We start from the raw sequence: 25,092 nt of genomic DNA on the forward strand, positions 1-25,092 counted from the left end.
AGTAGGGAATTCTACTGCTCCAGTGATTTACCAATGCACATCCATTATATTGGGGGGACTCACGAGACAGAAAAGGAGGCACAAAGAGGTTTAAACTTATGAAATGTTGGATTCACTGTGAATATAATTACTCTCTCAGACAGAATTATGGCAGATGATTATCACATATTATTAACAATTCCTCTTAGTGGGACTGATAAGAATAAAATCACAGATATAACAGTGATAAAATAAATATTAAATATCAAAAGATTTTGAGAAATATCTTCCCTCAAACATTTTGTCAAACAGAAACCATTCAAAATTATTTAATGTTAGGTTCTGTTAATGTTCTGTTTTATGTATTGTAGATCTAGACAACCGAAGATTGACTTGCTTTATTAAGTGATTAATTGCTTTTTTACTGTCATCTGATTGTAACTGTTATACTGTTCAACTGATCCTATGTATTTATTCTAACAAATCATCTGAGCTGGACTGTGCCATGTGCAGTATTTGTATGGGATGTCCTTATTCTCTTATTCCCTGCTCTGATAAACTTGGGCTCTGTGGCTGTTACCAGAAGTAGGCACTTAACCGGTTGCACACGCTGCAGGTGTGGGTATTGGGTGGGACTCATTATCTCAAAGCCGAGATAAGCCCTGTTGACGTTGTCAGGGTTTATTTTCTCAGACTTGACAAAACTCCTTCAGAAACAGACGACATTATAGAAGTGTTTCCAGGCTCAGCAGTACTCTGAGTGACCTTTATGTGTAAACTTGGCAGAGTTTTCCTTACTGTAAATCTTTGGTATCTCCTTTTACCTTCCTGTTTTGGATCGTAATTAAAGATGGTGAGAGAATTATACAGATATCTTATAATGTAATTAATATATCAGTGCTGCGTCTGTCTGCATCTCCTTCACCACAGGACATTTATGAGCTGAATACGAAAGTAAAAGTGAGATGTTGAAATTTATCTTGCAAAGCCAGTCACTAAATCTGACACAATCATAAAATGATCAGTGAAAACACATTAAGTCACATTTTATCTGCAGATTTCAGTCAAGACTTACAGGACAATAAACTAGTGTCATGTTACAGCTTTATTGAAAAAGTTTTTGTTCTCTGATGGATCATTTGCTCCCTCCATACATGCTCCGTCCATTGAATACAATTATCAGATACTCCAGTCTGATTAGATTGTATGACTGTGTATTGCCTCGTTTGTTTAACTACCATTTGTTGGTGGACAAAGCATTTTTTTTTTTTATTTTGTAACTGGTTGGCTAATTAAATATGGAATTTTCTTTATCTCTTATTTTGTTTGCATGTGTCTTGATACTTGTTCAGATTCATCCTGGCAATATCACTTGACTTGTGCCATGACTTTTTGATCCTACACATTTTACCATGGTAACCATATCATTCCTGTCCCCCCCTCCCTTCCTCCCTCCTCCCTCCCGCCCACATCCTCGTCCTCTGTCTTTCGTCTGACTCGCCTGAATAAAAGTTCCCATGATGCACGGTGCCACCACCTCCACTGTTTCGTCGGCCTCGACCCCAGTCACCAATGTTCCTTTCGCTGAATCTGCTGCCTCAAATCAGGTTTGCTCTTTCATTTCAGTTCTCTTTTATTTTAGCTCTGTAGGCTCTGAGTCCTGTTCAGTCTTTATTCATCAGGTTAAAGAAACACCTGCTCGTAATGTCACCTGTGTTATGTTCATATCTCATCTGTCTCCACTTCTGTGTCTGAAAACAGGATTTATTTTGAGTGGAATCTTAAAATAGGTGAACTGTTTTCATCGAAACATCTTAGCTTGGTGTTGAGCCATATCATTACTCTCTGTCTGCCCCAGTCTTCATTGTCGGTCTGTGTGATCTATGGACATACATTATGTGGTCTGGCAAACCTACTGTGCCTGAAATACCACAGCTCTCCTCTGTGTTTCAGTGAATTGCCCTTTGATTTCCCCTCATTTCATTGGCAAACATTTACAGATAGCAGCAGAATTCAGCAGCTGAGTTACATAAAATAAATACAATATTTTTTGTTTGTTTCATCTAGCTGAACTACACTTTCAATATTTTTCATTTAAGAATAATTATCAGTTTTCATTTTCTATCAAGCAGCAATGTTTTTATTTACAGTAACATTATATCTTGATGCTGAAACAATATATTGTTCACATCTAGAACTGACAATTTGAACATTTGATTTATTGTCACACTCAAATTGAAAGAAAGCCTTATTTTCCAGAGGTGACCTTTCACCCTCTACAGAGCATGTAAACTTTTTACAGTTTAACTTTTTCAAAGGTTCAGTAAAACAATGCTTGGCTTGGTTTTCATTTTATTATTATTATTATTACTCAGCTGCTTTAAAAGTTTGTAAAAAAGAAAACAAAAACCTGCTGCCACACCACATCATTGTACCAGTGCTTTGTTTCAGTTTGTCACTTTTCATTGTCTTTGTTTCTGAACACAGTGAAAATACAACAAATTCTTCTACCATTTGGAAAACAACATTTGCTGCTGCTTATTTTTGTACATTATGACAAAGTCCACAGACTTAAACATCGGCCAAGCTCCATGATACATCACAGTGAACGTGAAGCATCACTTTTGTTTTTGTCAGTATTTCTGTCATCACATTATTTTTACAATGCCCACTTACACTCACTGCAACTTACTGCAAATGACCTGAGAACCACAAGAAATGAATCAGGAATCAGGAAACTGAAACTGATCTAATTTCAGCGCAAAATTGTTTCAGTTTTTTTAATTTATAAATCTGAATCCTCATAATTAGATTTTTCTTTTTAAATGATCAAGTCACTGCCTGCTTCAGTCTAATAATGATGACACTTATTCAGTACTCACATCCATTAAAATAACTTCAGTGCTAACTTGACCACTTACTTGGTCGTAATTTTAAGAATGAGTATTGTCATGTTCAGGCTGATTTGTTCAAATCTGGAAAGTACTGGCTTTACATTATAAATATTATCTTTAGTTTATAGAATAATCTCCTGCTGAAGGTTATTAAAAGATGTTAGTGTCAGTTTTAATTCACCTTTCCCCCCTCTCTCTGCCCTCTCTGTCTCATCCAGTAGATCCCTCGGAGCTTCTGACTTCTGATCCGGTGGAGCTCCAGTGTGTTCCCATGGAAACCCATTTCTGTCCTGTCCCCAAACTGCTAGTGGCGGCTCCGGTGGCGCTAAACTCAGTAAGCCTTTCCCGAAACCCCAGTTAAAGCCCCTGACACGTGCGCAGCAGTGGGGCGGTTGCCTCTCTGAATGCAGCAAACATGTGCCTCGCCTACAGCGCACACTGACAATGTGAGTGGCAATGTGAAACTTCTTATAAGATATGATGAAAGTAGGAAAGCTGCGATGGTTCACGCAATACAAGCCTGGACGTATTACTGTTGCTTTAAAGCAGCCATCCTGATGCATACTGACTTGATCAGGCTGAGCAATAGAGCTCCCTCGTTCTTACAGCCATACATGCCCACACCTTAAAAGTGCAGCAGACATATGCACACAAACACACACAAATACAAACACACACATGTACATTTAAGACTAAAAGCCCTTTATGGGTTGGAGCCATCACATGCGGTGACCCAACACATTTGACTGTCAAGTCAGAAACTCTGAAAAATTAATTCTGGAAATTCGGACCATTAAAGTGGCACCTGTGGACCTGCCGCCGGTCTACAACCATTACGTGTTGTCAAACTGAAAGAGTGTTTCATATCACGTCATGTTTACGTTTCAAGGTGGCTACAAATGTAACATTCGTGTCGTACCATGTATAGCATTCAGTTTGTTTCTCATGGTCTCATCTTGCCTGATGAAACGTCAGTGAGTTGTTGTTCATTTGTTCGTGCCTTTGATTTATCAGCTCAGCTGCAGAGGAGACTTAGTTTCCCAAAATAATTCAATTATTAAACAGCATACAGTACAAAGATGTTGTTATTTGCAATTAAAGGCAATATCTGTTTTTACAAAAATACTGTGTATTAGCCTATAGTTCCTATTGTAAGAAAATCTAGTAAATACAGTGATCACCACTTTATACGGTTTCATAAATGTTGAGCTATGATTTCAGTTTTTGTCCCCGGTTTCATAGTCAGTAACTGGACCCCACTGGATAATAGTAGTTACTTTTCTCATCACTTACTTTTAATGCAACAACCGTAAAAAAAACGACAAATTGACAGAGTGGATACAGTGTGTTCTGCACTGAAGGGGCTGAGTAGAGAGATTTTTCAGAATGTGGCTCTTTGATTTCTGGGTTTAAGACACAAACTGCCTTAAAGCAGGTGAGCTCATATTCTCCATGTGAAGGCCTGTCTCTGTGTAAGTCCACCAGTAACAGACCAGATGGCTCCAATTATTATAACTGTTGAATTTGAGTGATGGAGTATCTTGACCAATGATGTCTGATCAGTGATTGTTTCTTGCCTCTGATGGGTAATTGTCTGAAAGGGAAAGTTTATTTGTCCAGTTTTCACCATGATTTGATCCAAACGAGGAGTTTAAAAAAAGAAAAGACAATCTAATATTACAGTAATGACTCTTGGCTTCAGCCACAGACCCCTCTCTCCTGTGTCCAACCTGAAATCAAGACAAAATGATATTTGTGAGGGTCAGATCTAACATTACAGGCTTTTATAACTGGCACATCTTAAGCTTTTACACCTGATGTCAGAGACGGAAGCTGGATTTGTTTCCTGATGTTGTGCCTCAAGTCTGTGCGTGCCAAGTGGTGGTATATGCAAGAATCTGTCCCATTCAATGCAATACCTGATTTACTCCTCCCAATAAGTGTCTCCCTCTTAAATGCAGATATGTGTTATAAAAAGGCAGTTTATCCGTGTAATTGTCTCCTTTCATGTGGTTTTTGGATTGAACAAGTGGCACAAGATTTTTATGTTTTATGGCTCTTCAGGGAGAAAGCTTAGAACTTGAAAATGTCCTGTCTGACTTTAAAATGTGTTGTCTTTTCTACTGATGTGTTGTTTTCGTCAAAAGTCGTCAGACTCTAAATATTACAGCGACAGTCGCTATAAGCAGAACTGTGGCAAGTCAGGAGATGGAGGACTAAATCACCCGTTTGATGTTTAATGGTGAAAAAATTACAAACCAGTTGGACTTCTGGTTTTCAAATGTCTGTAAGGAATTGCTCTGTAGGCGTGTAAAATTGAACGTAATGGCCTCAGAAACTGGGCTGAAATAACTTTTATCCAAATTCAAATGTGCCTCTTTCAAGTCTCCTCAAACCACCGCTGTCAATACACTGTAAGAACAGACCAGTGCTCAAAGATAGATGTGTTATTTGGTACATTATTATAATAGTAAATCATATCTGTACTAGTTTCTTCTCTGAGACAGCTGTGCTGTCTTATTGTCAGTGTACAGTAAATAAATCAGTGAGTTGTGTGCATAGTTAAGTGTGTTGAAAGAGACAATGAATCACATATTTGGTTAGTTGTTAATGCTGCAGATATTACGACATTTCCCACTGAACATTATTCATTTTAAATAATGTCATTGTGTCGTGAATGTATCTAATGCAAAAACTCTATACATGCCCCTCTAAAACATAGGCATGTTGAAATGTAATGATTCACTATATATAGACTATTTCTGAAGTCACACAGATACCATGCTGATACTGTGTTAAGACATATTAAAGTATGTGTATTGTTATATAGATTTATATTTAATGTCAGTGGGTGGTGTGACTACTTTTAGAAATATCTTTCACTCTCAGAAAAGGTAGAGCTGAATTGTACTTTTTGAAGTACAAATGTACACAGTACAGGTACATTACAGTACCATTTCTTGCTATTCAGTTTTTGTACCCCAACCTTCAAAAGTACCCAAAGTGCCCAAAATGCACCTATAAACAATGATATAATCATTGGGCAGAATTTAGAGGTTAAGCATGCTACCCTTTTTTTTAGCGTTTATTTTACTTTTTCACATGATGTTGATTGGCCAGTTCTCCCGTGTACTGCGGTCCTTGTGTTTGCTAATTCCCACTCTTAGTCTTTGGAGACAGCATACGAAAGTAAGAGTGTAGACAGACCATCCAGTGGGAGTTGCTAGTGCTGTGACAGGGATGTAATCCCTCACTGGGTTCCCACCCATTAACACTGCCAACTGTGTTCAATGGGGGAAAGTTTGAACCACCACTTCAGGCTGACTTGGTATAAATGTGCCCCTTAAAGGAACAGTACACTTATTTGCTGTCTTTCTAAGTTAGATGAGGAGATCAATACTACTGCTCTACAATGCGCCTCTGAAACTCAACAAGAAGTTAATTTCTTGGTGAACAATAGCCAGACACAGTGACATTCCAGAATCTTGTGGTAGCAGTGAGGTTGCCAGGCAACCCACACTACAGCCAGATGCAGTGACATTCTGGAATCTTGTATCACTTAGGTTGCCCAGCAACCACCACTATAACTAGAGACACTCTGCACTTCAGTCCTGAGTGGTTGGATAATGCTGTAATAGGCTAATAGTATTTTTAAGACAAACATAACCAACACAAACAGGTTTGATAAGGATCCTGCAGATATCACTCTTCTCATCTAACCCTTAAAAAAAACAGTGAACATGTGTATTTTCTACAAAAGCTGCGTTGTTTATTTAAACTGTCAGTTACTTTTTATCCACATGTATATCTAACAGTATGTACCCTGTTATATGCCTGGTATCGTACATCTGTAAAGTGTAAAGTGTAAACTGTACTTTTTGTTACAGAAGCATACTTCTCCTTTACCTCTTTTTTGAGTCTGTTTAGCAGCTGAGTTTTCTTAAGTCTCTGAAGGATTTGAACGGAAATGTTCCTCCCCTGCTCGCTGAAATTGCTGATCAGAATGTCCACACATTTTGTGTAAATCGAAATACAGCTTTGAAAGACTAGCTTTGTCCAGCCAAGAAAACCCCTCCCTCCAAGCCTTTGTCTCCTCCTTCCTTCACATAATTTTGCCTTCACTAACTGCTGTCCAGCTGGAAAATAAAAACAGAATACTTGATTAATAAATGGTGCCTCTTGAGGGCATTTGAATTTTTAAGTATATTTAGACGTATGTGTTGACGCACAAGAGTGTGTTAGTTAGGGGATCTGCAGTGTGGCATGAGAAAAATTATGTTTTACCTCTTTCCCTTTCTTTCCCATTCTCTTGTACTTGATTTCCTTCGGGCCTCACTGTATTTTCCCCGTACAGTCATGAATCATAACTCTGGAATATACAGAATGCTCTGATCATTGTGTCCAGTGACCAGATCCTTTAGCATGTGGACAGTTAATTCAGTCCTGAGCATACTTTTGTTTCCCGGGGCACAAACAAAGGGCCTTATTTCTTGATCACTGTATAAAGATGTGATAGCTGTGTATGAAAATGACATGTATTAATGGTAAGTTAAGCTTTTTTTTTTTTTAATCTGACTTTAAAAAAAACACAGCATGAAAATAAAAAACTCATTTATACATAGTTAATAGTTTGTGTAGACCAACAGGAAAAAAAAGATATAATATGAAAATCATTTGTAAACAATGATGGAGTCATTGTTAATGGTAATAGTTGTTGTTGCTATGGCAACAAAATGACAACATGGCTACCTTTCTATTATCCTAATTGTGAATTTTTTCACATTAATTGAAATAACATACATCACTAACTTATTCAAGAAGGGAATGTCTAATTAGTTTGTCTTGTTATTGCAACGTGATTCAATATTTTGTATGGAAAACTTAAATCCTTGTAATATCCAAAGGTCCTTAGGGGAGATCAGGTGTTTATTTTGTTTTGCTTATTTGACCTTAATTGTTTGTTTTTTGGTTTGTTTGTTTTTTGTTGTTTTTTTTTGTTCTTGTACATGGTGTTTTTGAGAAATAAGAATGGACTGTGGCTTTTAAAGCAAACGCCTATCTGTCAGGGAGGTAAAGAGGCTTTTGGACTAACTGAAAGAACTTCATCTTTTTCTGTAAAATCAAACTAGTCAGCGATCCTCACACTTCACCTCCTGCCTAGAGACTAGACAGCCCTGTCCAGTCTCTGTGTGGAGGTCTGAGCTTTCATTACTGAGTTCTGTTTCAGTTTTGGCCGAGAACATGGTCCAGAAGTCTCTTCCTGCTCAGCTGTGCTGGGTGATGTTGATCCTTACTGAGGTGTATATGAATGTGTGACGTTCACCTTGTTTGCACTTATGTACATAACAATGTCAAAATACTCAAAATTTATTTTGAATAAATATAGATAAAAGAGTTGATTAAAAAATCAAATCAATGTATTGTTAATGATATGTCTATCGTTTTATTACAGTATAAAAAGATTGCTTTGAGGGATCTGTCCCTTTGTTTGTTTGTTTGCTAGAGCCCTGTTCTTCCCCAAGCATGACATAGACATGCCTAGCTGTAAACCATGAATGGTTTGCTTTAAAAAAGCTTTTTCAGTTCATTTACAGTGACATTTTTGGTTTAGAAACATTTGACCCTGACATCCCAGAGGTGGATTAGAAGAAATAGTCTGTCTGGAATATCTGTAGTAAACCAGTGCTTACCTTGTCCTTACATGCTCATCATGGTCGCTCTGGTAATGCATCTGGGTAACTCCACCTGAAGGCTGAAAAAACAGCCAGAAAAATAGGAGGAGCAGATACAAATCAGACTTTAAAAGGACATGGGGTGTGAGATGTGTTCACAGGGTTTTAGATTCAATTTAATTTCTGTCATTTTGTGAAATGGGTTATTCTTTGCTCCCTTGTTGTCATTATCCAAAACAACAATAAATCTGAATTCTCCTCAGGATTTTAGTCAAAATTACAAACAACCTGGTTTTCCAATGTTATTCTTGCAGCAGCAGCAACATCCTTACACAACTGTTAATGCAGATTTGGACATTTGATGCCCTTCAATTGCTCTCAAAGCCAGCGATTTTGTTGCCATGGCACTTGTCCTAGCGGTGGACTGACTGAGTCATCCTGGTGAATCGGTTCACAGCCCTCCGACTGTTTGAATATTGACGTTTAAGTGTCTGCTCACAGAGACGGGTCTCTGTACGATGTGTACCCAAAACTCATCAAAGCTTCTCTGCTGTGACTCACCAGCTCCCATCATTGCTGCAGCGTCAATGTACAGCATGGGGGGAAAGTACATGTGGAGTGGTCTTCACATCTTGTGGTCACCAATAAGGGAACAGGATTGTGATTTTGTTTTGAATTTGATTTATTATTTAAAAACAGTTCAGTTGTAATTGTGCCTTTATCAAACAAAATGTAGTTTTCCTCATACGTTCTACATTTGAATTAAAACAGCACAGGTGTTGAGTGTGTGTAAAACCAATCCCTTTATTTTAAATCCTCCGCTGGTGAGTTGAGTTGTTACACTGGGTACAGTCGCAGACTTGAGTGGGAACCTGTGGAGGGTGACGAGGGCCAAAGACTGTTCGGGACTAAGCCATATGAAAAACTCTCTCTGACACTCTAGGACAGACTTGAAAGTGACTGCTCTTTCTTAGTCACCTATCGCTTCACTATGTTTTCTGCTTGTGGTGCTTGTATGTGCTGCTGTGCTACATGCCAATTTATTTTGCAGTGTATCGCTATTAAGAGTAAGTTACTGTGCCTATGATGAGTTCTGCGATTTCTGTTTGACCTTTAATAAAACACATAATTGTGATCCTCTCGTAGTGTGTTCTGTTTTTTATTATCTTTTTGTGTCACTGTTTTTAATGGACGTCTACCTTTTATCTTTGTGCCTGCGTGCAGGGTGAAAATGGCGTGAGGATGTTGTAAGATGCTTAAAATAATGACAGGAACCAAGGAGGAACTGACACCGCCACATAAGCAGAGAGGATGTCTGCAGAGAGAGAGAGAGAGAGAGCAAATGAGTGATAGAGCTCATGCATGAGCAGCCTGTCATCCAAACAGTGAAATGAGATATAAAAACACTTCTGAACAGGCAACAGCAGGGGTCGCCACCAAGCACACATAACTACGATTATTTATTTACTACATGATGATGTTCAATGCATTTATTATACCAGATATAGCTCAAAGCTTATTTTCATCCATAGTTCCTGGACATAAAAAGTAACAGAATTAAAAGATAACAGGCACAATAAAACACAATGGGAAAAGAAAAGAAACTTGAAAACAAAACAGATAAACAATACTAGATTGTATCAAGGGAATAAACATCAGTAATCGGAATTTTAAAAAGTATACATTTCATTATTACAAGACATTTCCAACCAGACAGTTACTGCTAAACAGAATTAGTGTCTCATAGCTCAGTGTTTGCAGATTATTCAGCCAAATCCTGTTTAATTTCTGTTTTTTTTTTTTAATTTTATGACATAAAACGTGTCAGTGTTGTAATGTCTCTTTGCTGCAGGGGTTGTATTTAAATCCTACACAAAGTATGTAATTTGCCCAAACTTTAGTGTCCAAACATATGTTTTAGACCCCTATTTACAATCCTTAAATATGGGGCTGTAGAGAGAAGGCTTTTATACTGAAAACAGCCCCACCGGAAGCCTTGCCCTCGTTAGCGGAAACGAGGCTGTTAGCTTCAGGAAACCCGCTGGTGGAAAAAAAGCTTTTCTTTCTGTAATCAAACCTGCCCAGCACGGAGTCAAACACACACACTGGAGCTGCAACAAACCCCAGCCAATGGATCATCGGATTACAATACTGAATCTGTGGGTGGTCCGTCGATAGCACGCCCCGGGTGCCGAGGCGCCGGGCCGGAACCAGAACCAGGCCCGGGCGGACGGACCGACGGACGGACATAATCAGCGCTGTGTTTTGCGACGCCGGCGGGCTGGTGTGTGAGTGCGAGTGTCGGAATTGGCATGCTGTCCATAGGGGAAGTGTAATGTGTATCACCGTGACTTGCTGTCTGTAGCTGGGCAGCAAGTCTCCGGTACCGGTGGTCGATGTAGAGGCTCTGAAGCTCGAGCATGGGACAGCGAGCTAGCTCTACCGCTAGCTAACACCGGAGTTAACGGACATCAACTTCTACTCGCAAAGTATGAGCGGCAGACTTTGGTTTAGTGAATGAAGAGGGGTTAATTTACACGGTGTAACATTTGTCAGTTGTTAGCTCTTTTAAAGGCCTGATAAATGTTTCTGGAGCGAGCACAGCAGTGTAGCTAAGTCGTTAGCTGCTAAGTTAGCCTGCCTCCACCGCCCCAATGAAAGAGTACAAAGTTGTCGTGCTGGGCAGCGGCGGCGTCGGCAAGTCCGCGCTGACCGTCCAGTTTGTCACCGGCACCTTTATCGAGAAATACGACCCGACCATCGAGGACTTCTACCGCAAGGAGATCGAGGTGGACTCGTCTCCCTCCGTGCTGGAGATCCTGGACACGGCCGGGACGGAGCAGTTCGCCTCCATGAGGGATCTGTACATAAAGAACGGGCAGGGGTTCATCCTGGTCTACAGCCTGGTCAACCAGCAGTCGTTCCAGGTACCTGAGTGTGCTGGTCACCTCGTGACTTAAACCACACACACACACACACACACGTGAAAATAGCTCATAACTATAATAGGTAGTTAATCAGGCCATTTGAGATTTATACTACTCATGCAGTAAGTGCGTCTAATCAGGGCTCTGCACCATCCGCTGTTACTGTTAAAAAAAGGAAATACATTTGGCTAAAAATGCAAAAAACTATTCTAGTGACATTCTTCATTAGGTTGCAACTATCAACCATTTTCTCTATTAAACGACTAGTCGACTACAGGCTATAAAATGTCACAAAATTGTGAAAAAATGTTCATATCTTGTGTATTGCTAGATACTGCAATGTTAATAGTGTAATTTTCTGTATATTTTGTATTGCTTATGTTTTGCTCTTGTTTTTCTTTGTTTTTCTTTCTTCATAATTACACTTGTCCCTTTTAATTTTATCTTAATTTATATTTGGTGATGGTTGGTGTTCTGCTGCTGTAACAAAGCAATTTCCTGTCAAGGATCAATACAGTATTATTATTATTTATGATTATTATTATATTATTGTTTTAGTCAACCAGCAATTCAAAACTTTAAGTTATGTCATTTACTAGTGTATGTGGCCAGGAAAAGTAGCAGTTCTTCACATTAGAGAAACTGGAACCGGCAAATGTTTGGGATTTTTGTTTGAAAAAGACTGAACCCATTAATTAAGTTATGGTTTCAGCTCTACAATAAGTTAGTGGCGTTGTATTGATCTTAGGATAAGACTTAGGACAACAGAAAACTTAGAAAACTTAGGATAACAGCGTCTCGAGATAACTTCTGTTGTGAATTGGCGCTATATAAATAAAATTTGACTTGACTTGACTGACTTGACTTGATAACTCCTAATGTGATGTTTTAATGATGTAATGGCAGTTGGAATCATTATTTAAAGCGGTTTTGTTGTACCTAGGATTTCACAAAACAATAACAGACTACATGTTTCAATGTATTTGTACCTGTAGTAAGGAAAATACCTCACAATTGGAAGGTGGTTCTAAAAGGGGGGGGGGATCAGTGATGTATTTATTAATGGGCTTTAACTAACAATTATTTGTATGTCTGTATTTACTTTTTGCATAGTGCTGTGTATAAGTATGCACACTGACCTCCTTGGTTATACTTAGTTTTCCATTGTATAATATCTGATTACAAATGGTATTTAGTATGGAACTTGGATACAGCTATAGTTTCATACCAATTTTTGTTTCATACAAATAGCCTGGTGGTTTTCAAGAGAAACTAAACTGTCACGCTCCTCTCCCTCTTCATTTTTCAGGACATCAGACCGATGCGAGACCAAATAGTGCGAGTAAAGCGCTTCGAGAAGGTGCCACTGATCTTGGTCGGGAACAAGGTCGACCTGGAGTCCGAGCGCGAGGTCGCCGGGTCAGACGGACGAGCTCTGGCTCAAGAGTGGGGCTGCCCTTTTATTGAAACCTCTGCCAAGAGCAAGACCATGGTGGACGAGCTGTTCGCAGAGATCGTCCGACAGATGAATTACTCCACGCTGCCTGAGAAGCAGGAACAGTGCTGCACAGCCTGCGTGGTGCAGTGAGGAAGAGGTAAGAGTGCCACCGTTCCCATTCTCTTTAGTGGGGTTGCGTTCATATTTGGGGCCACAGGCACAGCACAGTTGGCCACTCACTAATTTTACAAAATGTGATAAAATGTCCCTGCAGTGCCGGTGTAAAAATGGTTCACAAGCTGAGGAGAAATGTGACACATGGATGACTGTGTGGCGTTTCAGTGCAGTGTGAGGGAGAGGAGAGATTCAGCTGGAAGTGCGAAAGACGAGTGGGTGGTGCTGCTCGGCGCAAAAAAACGTTGGTTTAGTTTGTTATCATAAGATCGCAGAAAGTATGTGGCACGAAGAACACAACTGTCTGAGCAACTCAAGGCCGGGGGGAGAGGAAAAGACCCCGAAGAGCAGAGACTAATGAAGCAGACAGTCCTGTGAGCCGAGCCGTAGAAAGAGGAAAATGTAACATCCTGAAAAAGAAATTATGTTCCAAAACAGGAAGTTAATTTTAGATTCTGTGAGAGATGTTGCCAGCATTAACCACTGCCAACACAGATGCCAGCTTAAGCCTTTTAAACCTGTTGTATTAATCACATTTTGTATTTTTCTCTTTTTTTCTTTCTTTAACAGATGCATCATTTGTCTGGATCACCACAAGCATTTTGACGAATCGTGGGATAACCTGACTTTGACCCCTACTGACAAAAACTTTACCACAGCTGGTAATGTTTCTGTTCACGGCGGTTTCTGACTGTCGATCACAGAGCATCTGACAGGAAAGACGTCAATCCTATTTTTGATATCATAACTGTTAGAAGACATTTCTGCTGCAACCTTAACGGCCTTTGCGATGACCCAGGATGGAGTCAGACACACGAACTTGGCCATCTGTGAAACTTTCATTTTTTTCTTTTCTTTTTTTCCTTTTTAGTCAGAAGTATCCCAGAAATAATAAGCAGGAGTGTTTGTGAAGTTGCAGCTTCTTTTTAAAGCTGCTTTAATCACTATTATATACTTTATTATTACTTGTATTATGTCTCAAGTTTGGAATTTGACAAAGTATTTCATAATATCGAAACATTTTGACTTTTAAGCCTGCATACTTTGACGAGTTAGCTGCCCAGGTATACTGCTCGCTTTACTTTGAAAATCTTGTCTAAAATTGTTCTTCTAACTGACCCAGACTACAGCAGTTTGTATTTTGAAGGTGTTTTTTTTTTACTTCAGGAAACTTATACAGGATATATGACGGTCACTTTATCCACCAGATCACTTTGCCACCCTGTTGTTCTCAAAATTTTTTGTTATCACAGTAGCGTGCAGCAGCCAAACTCATCTAAAAACATGCATGCTCAAAATTGAAAATGTTCTACTAAATCAACTTGAGGTGATAAGGAAGAGCCATTTTACTGTTTTTAGCCTGAATTCTGTCGGTGTCTCTACAAGGCATGAATCGCGTGGACGCAGGTCTTCCATTTTCAGTTTTCCCGAGGAGTCTCTGTGTAGGCGGGTGATTTTGGAACGACCAAAGGAAGCTCATCACAGTGCATATTTGTGTTTGACTACATGATGTGTGTTGCTTTAAATCCAGGAGACGCTGATTTCTTGTCATTGAATAACTCCCGCTGCAATGTGGTTTGATAAAAAGTTCTGGCACAGTTAATCAGATTTAACTTTGTATTTTTCTTTTTCTTATAGTAACCTATTTATTAAAAACTAATGACATGGGTAGCCAGTTTTAAACTTTTAATTTTATACTAGTTTTTTGCTTTTTGTGACTTTTCACGATTCGTGCTATATTTGTCTTTTTTGAAGCTGAGAATTTAACAGAGCCTTAAATGATTTCTGTTGCACCCTGGTCTCATGGTTCTTTTTTTGTTTGTTTGTTTCCTGAAAGACAAACAGCTTTCATTATTTGGAAATAAACATGCTGGCCTTTCTGCTTTTGTCATGAGACAAAGTTACAGTATTATCTTTGACTGATACACAACCAGTTCTGTGTGACCAATCTCAGTTTTCCTCCTGTTGAGCTCAATCTGTACCAACCAGTAACAGAACAAAACAAGTTCAGTTTTTGCCTTTTTCATTCCAGGTTTTTCCCACTGATTATGTGCGGTGCCTCTGTGTCGCCCAGATATGGAACTATTGCTCTTAACAGACTTCAGTGGTCACTGCTCAATGCGAATGTAGAGCTGAAACGATTAAGTGACGAGTCGATTGCCAGAAACACTGTTTTCTAATCGATGAATTGTTTAAGTTTATTTTATTCAAGTGAAGATGACAAACATTTGCAGGTTTGATACTTTTGTTTGTCATATATCATCATGAACTTTTGAGTTTGGGTCTTTGGGTTTTTGGCTGCTGGTCGGACAAAACGAGACATTTGAAGATGTTACCTTCGGCTCTGGGAAACCAGAGGCATAAATTATTTTCAGACATTTTATTTACACATTAACTCATTTAATAACACAGGAAATTATCAGCATATGAATTGATAATGAAAATAATCATTAGCTGCAGCCAGGTCTGCACAATCATACTACTATAAAAGATGTAAACTAAAGGATAGATTCACATTTTTTCAGCTTAAACAAAACTTGATTGCCTGTTAATGATTCCCAGAAACTTTGTCAAGAGAAAAGACAGTGCTCCAGATGTTATAAACAGCAAAGAGCTACCTCATGTTTAGACCTTTTGGGTGAAATTCACTTGCAATTAATGAAACTAGTTAAACAAAAAGTAGACATTGTGGTTTTTAGAGGCAGAGCATCAAGTAAAGTTCAGTGCAGTAGACGCTGCACCTGTTTCCTCTCAGTAACTCACCACAGACCTGCCCATATGAGCACTGAAACCATTTTTGATCGGTGTAACTGTTCCTCCTGTCCATAACTGGCTGTAAAGAGATCCCTTCATAACGTACTGTTATTCCACTGTAAGAATGTTTTCTAAACTTCAGCAGCGGAGTCAGACAAGTGAAGTGAGAATCTGTCACAGTTTTAAAGTGTGAGATCTTCATTGTTTGTCTGAACAGTGTCTTCTTGCTGAGACGCAGAGTGACAGGAACACAGTGAGGGAACTTTGCCCTCAGAGCACAGTAACTCTGAACGACACAGTTAATACGGTGAACGCTGCTGAGACATTTATACGCTGAACGATGGCTGTGAGTTTCAGCCACAGTCACTCATTAAAAAGTGATTAATTCAAAGCTGACAGTATGAACAGCAGAAATAAGAGCTATGATCAATGACTTTGTCAGTGTGGATATGAATATGTGAGTATTGTTTTAACACAGACTTGAAAAAATCAGAACTTATCTCATGGTTTTATATATCTAGCCCACATTTTACAGTTTCGTTTTGAAATGTAACAAAAATGTCTTCTTTGTTGGTTTACTGGTGAAAACTGAGGTTTAGTGAGAGGATGATTTTTGTTACAGTAACTCTCCCATATGTAGAGTAATATGAGCCCACGTAACAACAGACGCGATTTTGTGGTCATATCTATTGAGGAGAAAACGAAGAGTTAAAACTTTTTCTCGAGCTGCATTGTCTAAAAATACCAGCTCTCAGAAACAGGCTACACTTTCCACTCCCTTGTACTTGTGTGTGTGTGTGTGTGTGTGTGCGCCAGCCTGGCCGAGTGCAGTCGGTTTGTCATTTGTTTTTTTTTTCTCTTGCATTTGTCACACATGGTACCACTGTAGTTTTCACATCCCACGGAGCACAAAGCTGGTTCTTCCTCCTCTCGCTCTGCGGTTGTCAGGTGGAGCTGCTGGTGCTCGCTGAGCTTTTGCATCCTCCGCCGAGTTGGCAGCAGCTGCTGTGTGTGTGTTGGGTGGCGGGTGGAGGCGAGGTTGGGGGGCTGTACAGCTCCTCCAAGCTCCTGGAGACAAAAAAAAGAAATTCCTTTTGAATGTCTTGTCGCAGTTCCTGCTGAGTTTGTCCACACCACAAAAGAGGCAGAGATGCAGGTAGAGACATTAGAGCTGCCCGTGTTGTACAGAAAAAATCTAAGAAAACAAGTCAGTGGTACTCCCAAAGGCCCACATGTGAAGTATGTTCAATTACAAGATAATTTTATTTTTCAGATCATGTAAACCAGTGTTTCAGATCACTGTAAATACGAGCAGCTCCAACCTGTTCCTTCACACTGTCCACAGTTAGATAGATATGAAGTATTTCATCATCTGGTCTCTGATTGGACAAAAAAAATTTACAGTTGAATTACTTCAGAAATAAATAGACTTAAGACCAGTTGTAATGAACATTTTGTAATGACTGTGAAAGTGTGAAAAGGGGTTATGAAATACAACACATGAAACCACTGACAGGTGAAGTAAATAACATCGATCACTTTGTTACAATACAATGTTGGTCCTGACATTTATCTGGATTATTACTTTGACTCGTACCACCCACCTAAACATTGCTGTAGAGTAAGCTCACCCCCTCATGGCAACAACACTCCCCAATGACAGGGGCCTCCCCCAGCAGGACAGTGCTCCCACCACACTACAAAAACTGCTCAGAAACGTGTTGAGGAACACGACAAAGAACCCAAGGTGTTGACCTGGCCTCCAAACTGATCTGATCCAGCATTTGTGGGACGAGTTGGTACAGGCCAGATCCATGAAGGCCCCAACCTGCAACCCACAGGACTCAAACAGATCTGCTGCCAGAGTCCTGGTGTATAAAGGCAGTTTGTAGTTGAGGCCCCTTGTCTGTCTGTGAGTTGTTGGCAGCAGGTTTCAATAAGGCAAAATTTCCTCCTTAAAATGAAAACAAATGTGTGTTTCTGCTTCCTTTAAACATCACATGACCCCTCTGATTTATCTTGTGACCCTTTTGCAGGGCCCTTTCCCCAGGTTGGGAACCACCAGAATAAACTAGTTACTTGTATAAAAGGTAGTTAAAACTTGCTCCACCTCAACTTCAGCAACAACAGTAAAATACTGCTCATGGAGTGTTGCATCAGTTTTAAAAATCAGTGTCGTATTAATTCATCGGCCACTTGGGGCTGTTGTAGCGCCTGATGAGTGCTTCTGATACTTTAACTACACCAAGGGCATGTGAAGGGAGGAGTGTTACCAGCGGTGGTAATTTACCCCAGGAGCCCAGCTGTCAGTGTCAAGCACAAACTCGAATGCCCTGATTCCTCTGTGGAGCTCCGTCAGCAGGTTCACTGCCGTGCACCTGCATGTTCCAGGTACAGGAAGTCTTTACATCACACACCACCCCGGACTTTCATGTCCTGTTCTGCTGTATTGGCTTAAATTGAAAGGACAGCAACTCTTTGAAAGACATTCACTGTCACTTCAGAAGTAGGAGCAGATTGCTCATCTCAGATGGTGACAGTTTGTCTCATTCACAGCAGGTCCCAGCTGTCAAAAAAATGAAAAATCACTGAGGATGTGGTATGACGTGTGGAGTGACATATTGACCCAGAAAACTGATGTTAAAAACAGGGCTGCCCAAATCCCCAATAACCAACAGCCCAGTCAGATTGAACATCACCACAGACCACGTTCCTCATCAGTCATCTGAGTCACCTCCAGACATTTGTCTCTTTTCCTTGTTCTTTCCTCTTCCACCACAACAGGAGCCTCTGTCTTATCACATCAGTGCTCCTCCTTCAGTTCCTCATAATGTGAATGAATTTCAGTCCTGTCCTGAACTTGAAGAACTTTCTTCTTGTACCACTGAGTTCTCTTCTCCCCCTACTTGCCCCTCAGCTGTGGACCCTCCATCTCTCCTCACTGTGTTTGTACTATGTCACATTTAAGTTAAACACACAGTGCAGCTGCAGGAAGCAGCCAGCACTCCTACAGTTACATGCCTGGGTCCAGCTTTATGTCAGTTAGCCTGTGACCATTTCATTAAACATACTTTAATTTAGGAATGTCCAAACTATAAGAAAAATATCATCTGATATACTAGGTCCTTGAATGAAGCATTGGAGATCTTAATATTCTCTGATTTATCAACACAGTTCTCTGTATATCCATTGTGATAAATATGTGGATAAATGTGATTTTAAATGTTTTTAAGGAGCCATAAAGACATTGGGTGTGATTACTTAAATTTTTGCATTTCTTGAAGTCAGTGTGTCTATATCCAGGAATATTTGTTTTTTTTATTATATTTTAAGGAGTCGTGTTTCTTTGCTGTCATATTTCATGTATGACTGTGATCATCTGAAGCATTAACACACTGATTATAGGCGGATTGATGCATTACAACAAGCTGTAAACTGGTATTTTTCCACTCAGACACAATGCAGTGCGTAGACATGAAGTTACACCTCCTGGCCTGCAGGTGGCAGCACGAGTTTTAACACCAGGACTGTGTCGTGAAGCGGAAGTAGCTGCTGTCAGATCCATGGCTGCAGGATGGAGGTGAGTTTTGAGAGGAGGCAGCAAACTGTTTAAAATACTGAACAAACAAGCTGAAAACCGACCGGTTTCACCGAGCAAACATGAAGACGGTGTTTGTCACCGTCGGCACAACGAGCTTCGATGAGCTCATTGAACGCATCACGTCGTCAGAGGCCGTTCAGGTGAGAGACGTTCACTGAAGAGTCACTGAACTGGACTCTGTAAGTTACTGTGTATTCTTAAAAGTCCCTGTGCAAAGCTCAGTGTCAGTATATAATGCTGTTATGTGTATATTATGTTGACTGGATGCACGTAAAGAAACAGTGGCTCTTCATTTTCCAGTGTTTCTCGTTTAATTTCGTTAAGGTGAAAGTTAAAATATGGATCCTAGCGTCAGTGTAGTTTATTTAAAAAGTCTGTGTCACTGTTATTGTGTTGCCTTTTGTTTAATCTTGTCTTTAATCAGTCTAAATATGATTATTTTGTGTTGTAAAGTTGTTGACAATGTCATACAACAAAATATGTTGTATATATGTATTTACTCAGCTTAAGTACAGATTTTGAGGTACATGTACTTTACTTTCTCCCATTTTCTACTTTTACTCCACTACATTTTATTGCTAAATATTGCACTTACTACTTACTGCAATACATTTATTGACATCATTAGAAGTAATTAGAAGAGACATTAATAAGATACAATGCATCATTAGGGCCCGAGCAACGAGTTGCGTGGGCCCAACGGGGCCATGCAACGAGTTGCAAGGACCCTCTTGTTTTCGGTCTGTTTATTATTATTATTATTATTATTATTATTATTATTATTTTTTTTTTTCTTCTTTTTCCGCCTCTTAGATCGGCTTTTTGAGGGCCTTAACATGCGTGAAAACTTACCAAAATTTGCAGATGCGTCAGGCACGGCGAAAAATTTAATAATTTAGGGGTCTTGAGCATGGGCGTGGTAAAATGCCCTCGGTAGCGCCACCTACATTTTTAAACGGAACAGCCCCTCAAGCCCGTTGCGCCTAAAAATCTGAAAATCTGCACACATATGTAACATCCCATGACGCACCAAAAAGTCTCTTGGAGCCATATTCTAAACCCAACAGAAAGTATTTTTATTTTGACCGGAAGGTGAAAAAATTGTGTGTTTTTGGCCATTTCCAGGGGTCGCTTGAACGCGAACTAGTCCTAGACGCATTATCCGATTGACTTCAAAACTTAATAGTATGTTCTTAAGACATAGACGATGTTAAATTGCGGCAGATTTTGAGTTTTTGTTGAAGGGCGTGGAAGTTATGGCCCCTCAAAGTTCGATTACTCGCCACGAAACAGGAAGTTGCTTTATTTTTGCTATATTTCGGCCATACTTTGTCCAAACTGCATCAAACTTTACAGGATTGTTAATGGTACCTATCTGCACACATCCATATGTCAATATTCATACAATTGTTGTAGCGCCACCTATTTATAGCAGGAAATGACATATTTTATAGTGTGATGTCCAGTTTCTAGACGGGTGACCAGATTCACTTCAAATGTTGTCAGCCCCTCCTTGACAATTTTTGGAAGACTGGCTCCGAAAATTGTGAGTTTGGGTCGAAGCGTGTGCCGGTTCTGGCCCGTCAAAGTTCGGAAACCCAACTTCCTGTTTGAAACCTCAGATTTTGGGGTAACTTCCTGTTGCGACTCTCTACTTTATCCTACAGATGGAGCCATTGTATTACTCTTTGATGGGTTTTTGGAAGGGGGTCTCTGTGTGTGTGTGTCTGTGTGTGTGTGTTTGAGGGGGGAGGGGAAGAGGAGTTGATTGAGTCTGTGAGAAGCTGCCACAGGGAGGTTACAGTCAAGAGAGCCATGAGCTGTCACAGATGATGAGTTCTGAAAAATATTATCACAGAAAATAATTAGCATAAAAGCTTTTATTTTAAATTTGTTGCAACAAATTCAGGTTTCTTACAGCATTTTCCTTATTGAAAACTAAATTCTACCTGAAATGTATCAATAAAAATCTTCTTTTGCAGTTAATGTCACCAGTTTATAGTTTAGTTTTAATAGCATTCCCTGTCACTGATGTGCCTTTAATTATCGGTTCTATCAGGGATCATTTATGTGTTTATCTTACGGGGGTGAGCCACCTCACAGGTTGGTTATATTACCTGTTGACCTCAGCTCAGTGAGCTAAGACAATGTTTAATGCAGTGTTTTTTCTGATATGAAAATGGATATTATTCAGCACATCTAACCTCAGCAGGCCCCTCTTCAGAAACTCATATCTGCAGATGTCAAAGCTGGCTCAAAAAATTAAACTGGCTTCAAATTAATTTTAAGGAATTGTAGGTTATTTTGAATTCATGTAATCTTTCTCCATCACCCTTTCTGTTTCTTTCCATCTCTCTACTCATCTTCTCCCATATGTCTCCCCTTGACCAAAGCTGAGCGTGGATTGATGCTGTCTTTACAGTTTGGTTTTGATCAGTTAGGAAATTTCACACGGGGTCAGCTGATTTTTTCGTGTTACTCAGTGTACGGCGACAGGAAAAGTGCACTAGGTCCACGGGCGTCGAGGTGAACCAGCTGAATATAAGCCACTCAAGTTGACGACAAGTGCATTGAAAAGTAAAAGCTGCTGGCCTTTACCTTTTCTTTGTCAAAGCGCCTGTTCGGCAAGTAGTTAGTAAAGTAATATTTTCAGCCTTGTCCACAGTCTCATAACATGTTTAACAGGAAGCACAGCACGCTGGTTAAGCTCATGGCAAACTGTTACTAACAGCTAAAATGAAAGCTTGTCTGTATGTAGTCTAACTGGTTAGTTTGTCACTAATCTCCAAATTTTGCAAATTGCTATAAACTTCACTCTCTTAAACCAGTAACAGTCTGAGCTGGACTGATAGGGGTCTGTATGGATAAAGATAAAATCCTAATGATACCCATCCCTACAGCTGGTTAGTGGCTTCGCCCTGACTTTAGGCAGATGAGATATTCACTGTTCAAATAACTTCATTATAAGCCTTGTTTAAGCATAAATGATTTATATATGCACCCAATAACAGAACTTAAAAAAATGCTTTTGCTCAAAGCTCAAAGCTTTTAAACTCAAGTTAAAACTGAGTTTTATCTCCTTTTGGGAGGGGGTATCTGTGTGTGTGTGTGTGTGTGTGTGTGTGTGTGTGTTTGTGTTTGTGTTTGAGGGGGGAGGGGAAGAGGAGTTGATTGAGTCTGTGAGAAGCTGCCACAGGGAGGTTACAGTCAAGAGAGCCAAGAGCTGTCACAGATGATGAGCTCTGAAAAATATTATCACAGAAAATAATTAGCGTAAAAGCTTTTATTTAAAATTTTTACATCTCGGAAGTGTGAACTGTTACGCCAGCGTGTGCCCTGCGACCTGCGTTGACCCCGCGGTTGCCGGGGTCCCGCGGTCGCCGCTCCCCCGACGGGCGCCGGGTGCGAGGGCCCGTTCAACGCTGCTCGCAGCTTTAATTATATATTAAACCAGACAACAGTATTTAAATAGTTGAGAAGCTACTAGAGAAGTTACCTGTACCACTAGTCAGTTGACAGAAAATGAACTGGATGCTATTTTGATAATAAATTAATAATTTAAATCAAATTTACAACCAGAAATGGAAATTAGTTGAAGGTTCCAGCTTCTTAAATGTGAGAATTTGTCACTTTTCTTTGTCTTAACGTTGATATAAGTTGAATATCTTTGGGTTTTCAACAAAATAAGATATTTTAAGACATCACACTGGACTGTGGGAAATTGCATTTTTCAATGTTTTCTGGCGTTTTAAGTCAATCACTTAACAGCCACAAAATTAGAAATATGAATCCAAACCTGTAATGTGTCAGGTATCAGGTTTTGAATCTGTTTTTTAGGAAATTAATTTAGAGAGTTGTCAGATCTGCTCCGTCTCATGAGGGGAAACATATTCGTCTCTTCACAGTTGTATTTAATGTTTGTATGAATCTGATTTCCCCAGGATATTCACCTTTAAAAATGACAGTAACAGCTTTATTATCCAATCAGTGATTCATTTTTAAACTCAGTTTCATAATAACTTATTTTTCCTCTCAGGCTTTGAAGGCTCGTGGATATGAACGCTTGGTCCTTCAGGTTGGGAGAGGATCTCTCCTTCCAGCTGCTGACAGCTGTCCACACATCACACTGGAAGCTTTCAGATTCAAAGACTCCATAGCAGACGACATGAAGCAGGCTGACCTCGTCATCAGCCACGCAGGTGAAGATAACATCAAAACTTACTCCTCTTAACACAACACACTCACAACAGGTACTTTCTGTGTTCATCGCCTGCTCAGAAGACAATCACAACTGCGTAGAAGTCAAAAGGGAAAACAAATACAGGTATGTGAGCGGCAGCAGCAACAATGAAGGCGTCAGAGGGCAGAGAATTAAAAACAAGATGGTATTAACTATAGGTAGTAACTGTTGTTGTGAAGAAACAAAACATTTACAGGGTTGTTCTTGCATAGAGGGATAAATTAAATACAAGTCACATTCATAAATAAAAAGACAAAATAAATCATTCACCGAGTTTCTCTTGGAAACTCTGTAACATCATCAGCAAATTCACTAAATGCTGCACTCTGTTCTCAACAGTTACACTCCAGCTTTGCAAACTACACTGCAGTCCTGCTGCACACATGCCTCGACAAACTTCTCCTCTGATCAGTAGATTTATGCATGAAAATAAAGAAAACTGTAGCCGACTTCACACCTGTTTGAAGAATATGAGATATGCAGCAGGAGAAAGTGTGAAGCCTCTTGAGGGAAAGTCCCTGATGAAACAGACTGGCTTTAGCTGTAGTTGTGAATAAAGATCTTGTTTTTCTGCTCAGGGGCAGGAAGTTGTTTGGAGGCGCTCGGCGCAGGCAAACCTCTGCTGGTCGTCGTCAATGACAAACTGATGAACAACCACCAGCTGGAGCTCGCCAAACAGCTGCACATGGACTCACACCTGTTGTACTGCACATGCAGGTACACGTGTTCCTCCTGCGACAGTTTATACATGTGAGGTTATTTAGCAAAAAGTAACAAATGTTTTTCTGTGTTGATGAATGTTTCAGCACGCTGACAGAAACTCTGACGACCATGGATCTCTCTGTTCTTCAGCCCTTCTTACCCGGGCAGCCGAAAAACTTTGCAAATTTTCTGGACAAAGCCCTCGGTGTTCAGTGAAACTTTATTTTTCTAGCGCTGTTTTTTTTTCCTGTTAAGTGATGATTTTCAGAATATCATATCAGTCGATTGTGACAAAGATGAACTTTTCTATTCCTATATGCAATAATAATATATGTCTAATTTCGAATCCTTATGTGTGTTGTGGATTATGTTTTATATTTATTATAGATCTCTTTTTTATTAAGTTTTATACAAATGAAAAGGAAAAAAAACATTAACCAGCAGTTCAGAAAGTTGAAGGCACTGCTGTAAAACAAAGGCTGCGACCTCGATAATCTGCAGGTTTTCTCAGTGATTTTCATCCATATCAGAGAGGAAGGTGAGTGACTCTGCTGTTGATTCCTTTTTATTTGTCATGTCACTTGTAAATTATTAAATTATTATTTTATTTATGGTCCACTCACACTGTTTTTGTATGTGACAGAGGCTCAACAGCCTTTCTTACTGAGAGGACCGACGCCTCGACTCAGACCAAACCTGCACATCCTGTAA

General features: G+C 39.7%; 3 protein-coding genes across 10 annotated transcripts in view; all 3 read left to right on the plus strand.

The window, feature by feature from the left end:
* Positions 1-9,680, plus strand: part of mbnl3 (muscleblind-like splicing regulator 3) — a 30,715-nt gene extending 21,035 nt beyond the window's left edge. For 3 of the 7 annotated variants that reach the window (XM_018660300.2, XM_018660302.2, XM_018660307.2), the window contains 2 exons: positions 1,492-1,586; positions 3,095-9,680. In XM_018660300.2, coding sequence (XP_018515816.1) covers positions 1,492-1,586; positions 3,095-3,112 — 113 coding nt within the window. In that variant the 3' untranslated portion in view covers positions 3,113-9,680. Of the gene's footprint in view, positions 1-1,491; positions 1,587-3,091 lie in introns of all 7 variants that reach the window. The other 4 variants (XM_018660301.2, XM_018660303.2, XM_051072450.1 and 1 more) reach the window with 2 other exon arrangements.
* An 847-nt stretch (positions 9,681-10,527) lies between these two features.
* Positions 10,528-14,964, plus strand: rap2c (RAP2C, member of RAS oncogene family). The gene is made up of 3 exons (XM_018660308.2): positions 10,528-11,472; positions 12,782-13,067; positions 13,655-14,964. The coding sequence occupies exons 1-2, from the start codon at positions 11,200-11,202 to the stop codon at positions 13,058-13,060; spliced, it is 552 nt and encodes a 183-aa protein (XP_018515824.1). The 5' UTR covers positions 10,528-11,199; the 3' UTR covers positions 13,061-13,067; positions 13,655-14,964.
* A 4,406-nt stretch (positions 14,965-19,370) lies between these two features.
* Positions 19,371-24,727, plus strand: zgc:92907 (uncharacterized protein LOC436733 homolog). Of its 2 annotated transcripts, none has more exons than XM_018660163.2 (4): positions 19,371-19,579; positions 23,476-23,638; positions 24,258-24,396; positions 24,486-24,727. In XM_018660163.2, the coding sequence occupies exons 1-4, from the start codon at positions 19,499-19,501 to the stop codon at positions 24,595-24,597; spliced, it is 495 nt and encodes a 164-aa protein (XP_018515679.1). In that variant the 5' UTR covers positions 19,371-19,498; the 3' UTR covers positions 24,598-24,727. The 2 variants fall into 2 exon arrangements, with proteins under 2 accessions (XP_018515679.1, XP_050928408.1); XM_051072451.1 differs by having other exon boundaries at positions 19,470-19,618.
* Positions 24,728-25,092: the final 365 nt, after the last annotated feature.

This window comes from Lates calcarifer, linkage group LG8 (assembly GCF_001640805.2).
Source record: "Lates calcarifer isolate ASB-BC8 linkage group LG8, TLL_Latcal_v3, whole genome shotgun sequence".
Taxonomy (NCBI): Eukaryota; Metazoa; Chordata; class Actinopteri; family Centropomidae; genus Lates; species Lates calcarifer.